The 12,008-nt window shown below is 28.6% G+C and overlaps 3 protein-coding genes across 3 annotated transcripts in view; 2 read left to right on the plus strand and 1 right to left on the minus strand.

Annotated features, from left to right (window-relative positions):
- LOC100169047 overlaps nucleotides 1–241 on the plus strand; it is an 8,878-nt gene extending 8,637 nt beyond the window's left edge. Inside the window, exon 4 of the mRNA XM_016804896.2 lies at nucleotides 41–241. Within this exon, the coding sequence (XP_016660385.1) occupies nucleotides 41–201 (161 nt within the window). The 3' untranslated portion in view covers nucleotides 202–241. The remainder of the gene's footprint in view (nucleotides 1–40) is intronic.
- The window catches only part of LOC100166969 (1-phosphatidylinositol 4,5-bisphosphate phosphodiesterase gamma-1), a 14,196-nt gene extending 2,994 nt beyond the window's left edge, over nucleotides 1–11,202 (minus strand). The window contains exons 1-11 of the mRNA XM_016804895.2: nucleotides 10,836–11,202; nucleotides 10,558–10,707; nucleotides 6,605–6,743; nucleotides 6,314–6,476; nucleotides 6,058–6,249; nucleotides 3,526–3,641; nucleotides 2,669–2,875; nucleotides 2,371–2,603; nucleotides 2,098–2,309; nucleotides 1,132–1,301; nucleotides 893–1,034 (exon numbers count right to left, since the gene is read on the minus strand). Coding sequence (XP_016660384.1) covers nucleotides 893–1,034; nucleotides 1,132–1,301; nucleotides 2,098–2,309; nucleotides 2,371–2,603; nucleotides 2,669–2,875; nucleotides 3,526–3,641; nucleotides 6,058–6,249; nucleotides 6,314–6,476; nucleotides 6,605–6,743; nucleotides 10,558–10,707; nucleotides 10,836–11,037 — 1,926 coding nt within the window. The 5' untranslated portion in view covers nucleotides 11,038–11,202. The remainder of the gene's footprint in view (nucleotides 1–892; nucleotides 1,035–1,131; nucleotides 1,302–2,097; nucleotides 2,310–2,370; nucleotides 2,604–2,668; nucleotides 2,876–3,525; nucleotides 3,642–6,057; nucleotides 6,250–6,313; nucleotides 6,477–6,604; nucleotides 6,744–10,557; nucleotides 10,708–10,835) is intronic.
- LOC100160172 (clathrin coat assembly protein ap17-like) lies at nucleotides 5,139–5,753 on the plus strand. Its single transcript, NM_001161957.2, is given in 1 exon segment — nucleotides 5,139–5,753. A coding segment is annotated over 1 exon segment (429 nt). The 5' UTR covers nucleotides 5,139–5,170; the 3' UTR covers nucleotides 5,600–5,753.
- Nucleotides 11,203–12,008: the final 806 nt, after the last annotated feature.

Genomic DNA, 12,008 nt, shown 5'->3' on the forward strand with positions numbered 1-12,008 from the left:
AAAGCAAACAAACCACTTCAACCTATACCACTTTGTTCAGATTGTGTGCCAGCTTTGGGAATTATGGGTTTACCAAGTACTAAATCAGCTGCAGTTCAACAAAAGAAATCAATTGCTACACCCCAGGTTATGCCAATATGGAATGGGCAAACTGTTTCAAAATTAAATTACTTAATCCTACCCACTCCAATTACTAAGTAATAAAATAAAATAATTAATTAATAAGTAATAATATACAATGTAAAAGATGTCTGGTTATCATTTTAAAATTATAATCTTATAAAAAACCTATGTTTAATTTCATAAATAAATAATAATTTTTAAATATTGTTTCAATATATTATGTATATTATACTCACAGTTCCCATTCTTTGTACAATATCTTCATTTACAGGATACCATAGTTTAATTTTTTTATATAAATAATTTTGTTCATAATACTTTATAAGTTCCACTAGGCTTTCAAACTGTTTCACACCAATAGTGTACAATCGCCCTTCAAGTTTAATGCGACAGTGTTTAATCTTCTTTTCAGCTCTATAATAATTGCATTTACAAATATTTTTTAATTGGTTTATAACAAATACAGCAAATATTTTTTCTTAATTTACCTAAATGAAATAGCATAAAGATGTTTGTCATTTTCACATGGTCGCACCAAAAATGCACCTTCTTGTGGTACTCGTCGCAATAATGCCTCTGCTCGACTTCTACAAACATGAGGAAGATACCAACTCATCCCTTTCATGCTTTAAAGGCTGAGGTACAGGTTCATTCAAAATAATATAGCATTCCCTAAAATTAAATAATTATTAGTTGATTAGTTTGATTATTAGTGATGAATAAATGTATTTAAAATTGGACGTGAAATTTTAAATTTATAGAAATTTACTTGTATACGTAATGGATATGTACGATAATAAGTTATCAAACTATATAAACTGTCAAATGCAGCACCATCTATCAAATAATACTTTATTTGACCTCTATCGTGCTTTGAGCGTATTCTGCAGTGGTTTACTTTACCTAGATGCCTATAAATTTACAAATAGATAAATTAATATGTAATGTTTAAAGCACAGAATTTAATCTATTCTGTGGTTAAAGTAATAATTTACTATATTTATTTACCAGAATGATAGGGAATAATCGCCAATGAATGTATCACTTTGTCTTACTAAAAATGTACCGGCTCCAAAATGCTGATACTGTTTCAATAGTTCTTCAGCTTCATTTCTACCACGAGCTAATTTTCCATGAAACCAGTATTCTCCAAAATGTAATTCATCATTAGGTATACCCTATACAACGTATATATTTAAACTATGTTTTATTAGAAACTAATAAATTGTATTATACAAATAATTGTATAGTACCTATACAATTTGGGGATTATATGATACAGAAAAACAAATTTATAAACTGAATAAATATCATTATAAAACGGGCATTTTACTATTATACACATTTCTCCAACGGATAAAATCAAAGAATAATGAATATTTTATGATATTATATACATAAACTTATTTTAGATTTTTCTCTAGTAAAGCCTTGTTAATTTTCAGTCCGTACACTAATATTAATAGGTTTTATGTAATTTTGGATAAACAAAATAAAAATTACTTAAGCAATATGTATTGTACTTGAATAGTGTTAAAATTCATTTGCCCGAAAAATATATTGAAGTTATGTATTATTATTATTTCAGTATTTAATGTTATGAAAACAATAAATCAAACTAATAACATTGCATACTAATCCATAATATTTGATTATATTTACCTATTAGCACGGTAAGCAACACACTTTTTTGTTCGATAAACAAATATTGATAAAACTAAATTATCATAGTTACAATTAAATTTAATTTGGAAAATGCGAAAATAATAAAATAAACAAAAAAAATGTTAACTACTCCGCTTAGAATCTATAATTTAAAGGGATTTATGTATAATATACATAATCCCACATTTATAAGAATGGTTTAGGGTCTAAACTATTTTAATAAACTATCCCGACAATAAGCACACTGTACAATATTTTACCATGTCCTCAATATTCATAATATATAATTATATATTAAATCCTACTAACTTCTCTCAATCGATTTGCACTAGATACATCACTAATTTCCAACTCTCCTCCATCTGCTTCATCTTCATTATCGATATCTGATTTACAGAGGTCTGTATAATAAAGCTTATTACCAGACAGTACGAAAAAATGAGGTCTCCATTCTTTTTCCAACGGATCTTCTAGATAAAGTACTCCATTTTTTTTTGTGTTTCTTAAATCAGTGTCCTTAGCTAGAAAAAAAACTATGCAAATAAACAAAAATATTAAACATAAAATATATAATATTTTTACAATCATCGTTATGTCTGACTGTGACAGCTTGGTCTCCGTTAACTTTTTCTGGAAGTCTTTTATGTTTTATTATGAACTTATACATAAGTTGTTCAGGGGAAGGCATTTTATTTTCATTCCGGTCAACTGGTTGTGTAAGTAACATATCTCCTAATACTTCAATCATAGTTGATGCCATATTTCGCTGTTGTGGTATTGAACAGTTGTCTTCTATTGACAAAATAACTGGATACCTAAAATTACATTCATTAATTAATTAATTAATTAATTAATTACTGTATAATAATATTTTCCTTACGGCGAAGCAATAAAAGCATGTTCTTTAATCGTTTTAAGGACATCTAAAAATTTTATACGACTGGTTAATGTATGCCCGTGGTATATTATTGGTAGTCCGTCTGGTCCATCCCAACAATCTAATTCTATACAGCGACATCCCCAGCGTAAACACCTTACATATGCCTCAATTGAACTTTCACTAGATACTTGATCGCCAGTTAAATAGCTGAAACATATAATACCAGATTTTTATTAACTTCAATATATTATAAATGCTATAGAATAATGTTAAATAATATACTAGTAAATGCATATTAAAATAAACGTTCTTATTGGTTTAAATAAATATGTAAAACAAAATATATTATAAAAAAATTCAATTGTACATTTTATTTTAAAGATCATAAAAAATAAAATAATAAAATGTATCTAGATTAAAAATATGAAGTGCAAGAATTATAGAGGTTCATAGTTAGTAACTAATAATAATATAATATCCAATTCAAAATATTTATTAATACATATTATATAATAGGTTATATACTCTGTTCAGATTAAGATTGAGCCGCTCGCTTGACCAAAACAGGTTTTTTTCGCGCATTCCAGACACTGGTGGGAGTGTATGCAAGGCGGCCAGTACCAGCGCCGACGATCGACAATGACTGTCAGCCAATCATAGAACGCATAGCCATCGTATAGGGGTCAGGTACTGTTCGGAGGCTCAGTCTGCATGCGTGAAGCCGATCCAATCTTAACCTGAACTGAGTATAGTACTATAGTAGATGTTATAGTACTATGTTTTCCTAATTTGTATGGTCTCTTGGTACCTCAGATTTGTTAACTTTAATATCTTGAAAACATACAAAATATACTAACGTATTATGAGAAGATGCTATCCAATAATGTGAAAGTGGTTTTGTCATGTTCTGAAATATATTGTCGTAATATTGATCCCATATCTCATTTTGTTTTGAAAACAAATAATCCATAAACTAAAAAAAAAAAGTATATTATTTTATAATAGGTACTATGTAAAAACTAAAAAAATACACTGGGGTTATAGGGTTAAAAACTTTCAGTATTTCACTCATTGTTATTACATTATTGAAATTAAGGTGTTCATCAATTATAACATGTGTGTTGTCAGAAGATTCTTTTAATATTTTGATTTTCAAAAAAAATTATAAAATTAAATATTTATGATATTTTTTAAATATTAAAAAATAAAAATAGCTTCTAACAAAACACAAATTTTATTATTTCTTATAATTATTAGGTAATGATACCTAAAATTCAATAATATAATCTCAATGAGTAAAATACAGAAAGGTTCTACATTAATTGTAAGACTGAGAAAAAAGTTTGATAGTTCACCCCTTTACAGTATTTTTTTTATTGAATCTCAATAAATACATCTACATGTTATAATAGGTACCAGTAGAGTATATAGGGGGAGGCCCCCTAGGCCAGAGCCCATAGGGAAATTGCAGGTTCAATTAAAGTATTGCATGTATATTGTTAACAGTTTTTCACCATAATTAACATAGCCGGTTGATTAAAATCGTTTTTGAGGAATCAACAAGGAAATGTTAGATTGCCAGGACTTGCTTTAATAACTTTCATGTTAAATTTGTAGTAAGATAACATTAAAATATATAAATGAAACTGTCAATATTTTTTAAAAAAAAAACAAAAAAAAAATTTTATAAAATAATTATAAAATTAAATTGCACAATTTTTATTTGTATTGTATATGTCATAATTATTTGTCCCAGCTCCCTAAAAAATGTATAGTTATAGCTATGTTAGGCATTCTATGCTTGACTAGTTATACATTAGCCCATAATGAAAATAATTGGTTTATACGCCACTGATCAAGGTACTAATAGAAAACATTAAACAGAAATGTAATTCAATAAAGTAATTTGAATTGTAATTATTTAAATAAATACAAAATGTATAGTCTAAAATATGTTATGATTTCTGTTAATGACTATAAAGAATAATTATTCAGTACTATTAATGTTCAACTTAATCAAATATTCTAAAATCGAAAGAATACTTTAAAATCTAAGTTTAAATATTAAAAGGGTAATTTCTAATTTATTGCTAGGTATTTTAGTATTTAGTATTTTACCACAGAATAAAGTTTATATAAATATCATATTTATATAATATTATAATTTATAATAATATAATCTGTAATTTTTCAATATTCACACTTCACGAAATAAGTTTAATATGAAATTATGAAATTTAAAATTAGAAAGGGGAGTTCAAAGCTGATAACAGACAACGAAAACTGTTATCAGTTATCAGTGTTCGCCATTTGGAAGACTAGTGGATGATGATAATACATCATTATTTATTATTACCCAATGCAGTATCAGGTAGTATGTTCACGGTTTACCCGAGTACAGAATAATACTTGGTATTGATTTTTAGTTGACGCGGTTTTTGTCATTTAATTATTCGTAACGCGTTTGTTTGTGTTTTTTCATTATTTAACGAACAACTCAAAATGATCCGCTTCATTCTAATACAAAACAGAGCAGGAAAAACGAGACTAGCCAAATGGTATATGAACTTTGACGATGACGAGAAACAAAAGCTTATCGAAGAAGTGCACGCAGTTGTAACGGTCAGAGATGCCAAACACACAAACTTCGTAGAATTCAGAAACTTCAAAATAATTTATCGAAGGTACGCCGGTCTATATTTTTGCATCTGCGTGGACGTTGGCGATAACAATCTGTGTTATCTGGAGGCCATACACAATTTTGTCGAAGTCCTCAACGAATATTTTCACAACGTCTGTGAACTAGATCTGGTGTTCAACTTCTACAAGGTATACACCGTGGTAGATGAAATGTTTTTAGCCGGCGAAATTCGGGAAACAAGTCAAACTAAAGTCTTAAAACAACTACTTATGTTGAGTTCATTAGAATAAGTTATTACGATATTATATCTACAAGCAAATATTTTACTTTCTTTACCAATACACTAAATTACTATTTATAATTTACTACTCTATACCATAATGTATTTTTTTTTTATTATTATTATATACATACATACATACATAATATAATGCTATTTACGAGTAACGTGTAATTATAATGATTAAAATAAATTACACCCAATTTATTTTCATCCCGACCTTTTTTTATGTGTGATAAGAGATAATATGATATTATCCTTAATTTTATCCGCCCCCCTAAGATAGCAGATCTGCAAATATCGAATATTACAACTATAGGAATATGAAATACATTGTTATAGTGTTAAACGTTAATGCATTTTGTTATAAAATAAAATGGATAGCTACAAATTGTTGAAGTTTGGTGTACTTTTTACTGTTGGTGTTATCAAATTAAGTATTTGGATAATTTATATAAAATAACTTACATCAGTTGAGGTAAATTGTAGCTTATCATTTAAATCTCTTCCACAATACTTGAAATATTCTTTCATGTGTTTAGCAACAACTTCTTCTTCAAGACATAAACTTTCTTGTTCAGCGTTCAGAAACCTAGTTAGATTTTGAACGTTGAATGTGTCGTCGGCTGAACAATACATTGAAAAACATTCATTGAAAATCTAATAAAATGCCAACAGGTATTAAACAGTTATAAAACACTTTTTCATGAAATATAATTTTTACCCCTGAATTATAGATAAGCTTATTATAGAGAGTGACAAACTCATCAAAATTAAGCTCATTACGCTTCCTGGTATCGACTTCTTGAAACAACTCTCGTAGTTTACTGGTTGAAATTTTGCAATGAACACGAGGAAAAAAAGATTTTACATCTTTCAATGTCACTCTATAAAATGTATGCAATTGTAATTATTTTATTTTAGCTTAAACAGAATTTTAAATGATTATATTATAAAAACATTTTATTAAAATAAAACATTTTGTTTAAAATGATTGATTTATTTTTGTACTAACGTTTCCCTTGAATTTTCCATAATATAAAATTCTTTACGCAGCCATCTTTCAACTTGCAATGGATATGGAGCACAGACAGTATCATTTACAAGATGATATAAGCCTTTGATCCATAGTTCACATTCTTGTTCGGATAATGCTGTAATCCAGGTAATGATAATCAGATATGGAAAGAGATAAAATATCAATAATAATAATAATATTAGTACTTGGTATATTTGAAGTTTTGGGCTCATTCCTGATTATATTCAATTCTAAACACTATAGCTGGCCTAAGCACAAGTTTTAATTACGTACCAACTATACGTCTATACAGTTTATTTATCGAGAATTAATTAATGTTTGATTTTACTGCCTTGGAGACTTTATTTTCAAAGATATCTTAATACAGTAGTTACTGGATAATTCAAAATTCAGGGGACAGAGTTAAAATTTGATTTACCGAGTATTAGAATTAAAGAGAAGTGAAAAATTATATGTATATATTACATTTATTGGTATATTTTTACTTTACGGGACATATTTTTTTTGCATTTTTTTTTTTTGAAACTTATCTATTTAAGTACGCTGAAACAATGGAGAAGTCAGAATTTGGGGCTCGGACTTAGTTTCGAAGTATGACACTTCAAAGTTAGCATATAATACGTTTAATAACTTATAAATGTCCCGTGGTGGCCCAGTGGTGGTATGATCATAGGCGTGCGCACGGGGTATGCAGAGTGTGCGCTTGCGTACCCTGTGGGTAGACACGTCTCCAGTGGCGTATATACAAATTATTTTCACTATGGGCCAATGTATCAATAGTCAGCATAGCGCGACTAACATAGCCATAACTATACATTTATTATAGAGCTGGGTGGTTATAAATACAAACACAAATTGCGAAATATAATTTTATAATTATTGTGTAAAATTCATGTTTAATTCTTTTTTAAAAAAATATTGACAATTTAATTTATACATATATATTTTAATGTTATCTTATTATGAATTTAACACATAAAAGTCATCAAAGCAAGTCCTGACAATCTAACATTTCCTTGTTGATTCCTCAAAACCATTTTAATCATGGTGGAAAACTGTAAACAGTGTATATACATACATGAAATGGTTTAATCAAACCTGCAATTTCACTATGGGCTCTGGCCTAGAGGGCCTCCCCCCTATATACGCCACTGCACGTCTCGTCTTATGGGGCACATAAATAGTGTCAGTTCATAATTTAGACTTGTGGTAAACGATTTAGCGATATGAATATGATCATAATATGAACTTGTTTTTAAATTTACTGTGAGTGGTTCTCAATGATTTAAGGAAATATGGGTTTTATTTTTAGTGTACCTAAGTATTTAGTATTTACTATTTAGGCACTCCTACCCCCCCCCCCCCACCCGAAAATGGATCCGATTTGGTGGGGGGTTTCGTCCCCGCCTGCCATCTTCATTAATTTTAAGTGCATTTATATCATGAGGGGCACATTTTATCAGCCGCATACTCTGCGAACAAAGTGTGTGCACGCCTATGGGTATGATGATTATGCCATGAAAAGTGAACCGAGCTCGAACCCTAGGTAAACAGTTTGTTTCCCTATTGTGTCAATGGTACACAATAATATTAATAATTGTTATTATTTCATCTTAACCTAGGTTCACCCGAGGTGGTTTGCATACCAAATAGGGGGATATTTTTGATTTGAATGTCCGAGCGAGCGAGTGGCCACATCAAATAGATTGTACATAATCTTTATATGTACATACATATGAAGTTACATATAATAGCGTTTGAGGAAATTCGAATTATAGAGATTCGTGGAAAAAATGTGAATTGTAGAGTGTTCCACCGACAGACATTTTGAATTATTGAGGGGAATACATGTATTTTCTTCTAAGTATAGAGGTTTTCTCAGGAGATTCAGCGTTTAGTTAGATTTATTGAGTTATTCGAATTATCAAGTGATTACTGTATTTACTATTTAATTGACTAGCACCAAACATGAAAAGAATAATATTAGAATCTATTTGATACTAATTGAGCTCAATGAAAAAATATATTAGATACTAACTCTATATATTTTAGATTCTAAACAGAACTAATGACATAGGCACAACTTGGAAAATTTTTCTGGGTTTGCTAGAATTGTATTAGCAGCATAAGCCCTGATAATTCATATTTTAAACTGAAATATGTTTAAAAAACTGGTGGGGTTAAGCCCCTTTCAACCTATTTGTGCCCATGAACAATAGTGTAAAACGTTAAGTCAAAAAAATCATTAACTTTGGTCTTTGAGGGATGTTTATGGTAGAAAATTGAATCTAGTTTAGACTTTTGGTGGTCAAAAGTAACAAATTATTGGAAGGGGTAAATAGATAAACAAGTTTTATAAAAAAAAAAATAATTATTGGTGCATATTTAGACCTTCCATGATTGTTCTTAACAGTATATAATATTGAACAGTGGCCGCGTAAATAGCTATTTTAAGAGGCAGCCACCTCATACAAAAATGGGGGTGGGTATCCCAATAACTCTGGTCTCCAAAACCTAGAATATAGACAAGTTAATAATTTATAGTCTCATAGTCACATACGAACTGCATTTAAAATGTGTGAAAAAATAAGTGTAAAATGTGAAAAAATTGGAGTGTGGGTACTTATTTAAGGTAGTTCCTCTTCCTTCATAGGAAAACAAATTTCACGACGCCACTGATATTGAATACATTATGTAACATTTTTAAGGGGTACGGATTATGAGCACTTGAAATGAATGATAACCATTACAGTTCAGGCTCTATCTCTCAAATTAAGAAAAAAATTGCTCATATTACTTTATGGATAATACATTTATTTTAATTTTTTTTATAATTTTTTAATTAGTTAAATAAATAAAAGCTAAAATAATATGTAATAAGTAAAAACTATTATTATTATTAGTGCCTGGATTTATATGCTCTAAAAACCGTCGAAAAATTATTTTACTACAATAGTTCTATTTTTTGTCAGCGTCTTCTATGAGCATTGTTTCATAGTCGAGTGCAACTTGTACACTGATTTTTTAATTTTCAATTTTTAGGAATTTTTTTTTTAAAACTAGATTTTCAACGTCACAATAAGTACACAAAAATATGATCTGCAGTGAACGTGTTAAAAATGACATACAAAATTATTTCTTCAACGCAATGTTTTATTATGGTACACATACCTAATATAAAATTAGAAAATACATTTAAAATAATTTACTATAAATTTATTTAAAAAAAAAAAAAACTGAAATTAGATGAAAATTTGATTAGAAGTTCAGAGTGTTAATAAATTATAATCACATCCTACAAATGTTACTATTGAATACATATTTTTCCTCTGCAAAAGCCTTAATGAGTGAATAGTTAAAAGTAGAATTTTTGGACCAAAAGGATATGCCCCCCCTCCTTAGATGACTAATCAAATACGCTACTGAATTATACGATATACAATTAATATACATTATAACTAACAAAATGACTAAAAAATGGAAAATAAAAATTTCACTGCTGAAGTATCTGTTTCATGAAACAAATTATGTACTTGAAAAGCATTGTCTAAGATCCCCAAAAAAAGATACACTTTGCATTGAAATCCGGGCCCTAATTATTATCTACAACATTTTTGGGATTCAAGAGTAAAATAGTTTATATAGAGCAACTAATTTTTATAATATAGTATATTATATTTTTTTTAGGTAAGTAATTACAAATATTGTATTGTTTATTTAATTGTATTACTTAAGCTAGTTATAAATCACCTAGGTATATAAAATTGTTATTAATAAAAATGAAATTAACAAAATTAAAGCATCTATAAACCATCTTCACAGTGTTATGTCCAGTTATTCATAATAAGATATAGTACCCGAAGTAGTTACCTTTTATTTATTTATAAAATTTACCCTGAAAGTTATAATAATATAATAAATAAACATACCAACTATGGAAAGAGTTTTCAATTTGAATTCGTTGCCATAAAATATGACAAAGCATTTGGACGCTTCAAATTTCTTCAATTCATCAGGCCATCTATCAAATTCTTTACTATTTCTACCACAACGTACTTCTTTGGCATCTTTGAGGTCCACTAAAATAGAAAATCATACATAAAATGTTCAATACACATTACACAGATAATAGGTAGTGCAATATAATTATATAATAATTGTATAGGTAGTTGTATACATATTAGATTAAACTAAAATATATAATTACAAGAGCCATCAAAGGTTTTATTGTTGCTACTGCTTGTCCTTGACCAGAGAATCTGTCGTGTTTCCTTGCGTAACTTCAATGTTCGTTTCTCAGGCCGCTTCTTCAAATAAAATCGAGTGACGATTGTGCCTCGTTCCAAGATGTTCATAATCTGATCAAGTTCTGAGATGAACACATTAGGTGTTAATGAGCCGCAAGCCATTTTTGAGATATTAGTTTACTGTTTATTTTGCCCAAAAACATTAAACAAGTCAGTGTTTAAAAATTTAAAATATCTTTTAAACATCCGGATAAAGTTTTGTGTTTCCACTTTTCAATCGAGTGTCGAGAGTAGTTGAGTTATCAATATTCAGTATTATTATGATTCATTCCATTTTTCATGAATGAATGATAAATATTACTACTATATTAGATAACAGGTGCTTATCAGTGATTACAAAAAAGGATAATAAAAATAAGGTTGGCCAAGACTTGGTTATTTAGCCATGATGGTTAGCTGTAGGTGTCGTGTGGATGTGGGTCACTGTAAATTGTAATAATGCAATGGATGGGGTAAATTTGAATTCAATGATATAATATCAATATATCATTACGAAAAACATTTCTCAGTGAAGACTGTCAGTCATCCTAAAAATTAATTACTATGTATATTTGATGTCCTATGATATTATTGCTATTCAAGTAATTTTTTTGAGATAGGTACCTTACTATATTGTCTATTAGTATTTAGTGATACTAATACGGTAAAACAATTGGTTGAATTCATTTTTAAGAAAAAAATTGCGTTTAGAAATGTCATTGTGTGTATAGGTATAAAATGTAATCATATACTTTAAGTATAATTGTATAAAGTTTAAAGTACCCACGAATAATGTTTTCAAATTGCAACCATATAACTAATAAATATTTATTCAGTATTCTTCACTTAAACATGTAATTTTGTTCAAATTTGAGCTTGAAATATCAACAAAAAAAAAATCTGTATATTTTTTAGTTTTTTCGGTTACAGTACCTACCTATTATTATTAAGAGGACGTCGCACCCGCATGTGTTGTCTCCGTCTTACACACGTACGTTATAGCAAATGTTCGTTCAGAAGATTCAATTGTGTGCTGTTAGTTTTTATATTAGAGTGAATTGACCTATTATCAAATTTAAAGGTAAGATTATTAT

Source organism: Acyrthosiphon pisum, chromosome A1 (genome assembly GCF_005508785.2).
Source record: "Acyrthosiphon pisum isolate AL4f chromosome A1, pea_aphid_22Mar2018_4r6ur, whole genome shotgun sequence".
Taxonomy (NCBI): Eukaryota; Metazoa; Arthropoda; class Insecta; order Hemiptera; family Aphididae; genus Acyrthosiphon; species Acyrthosiphon pisum.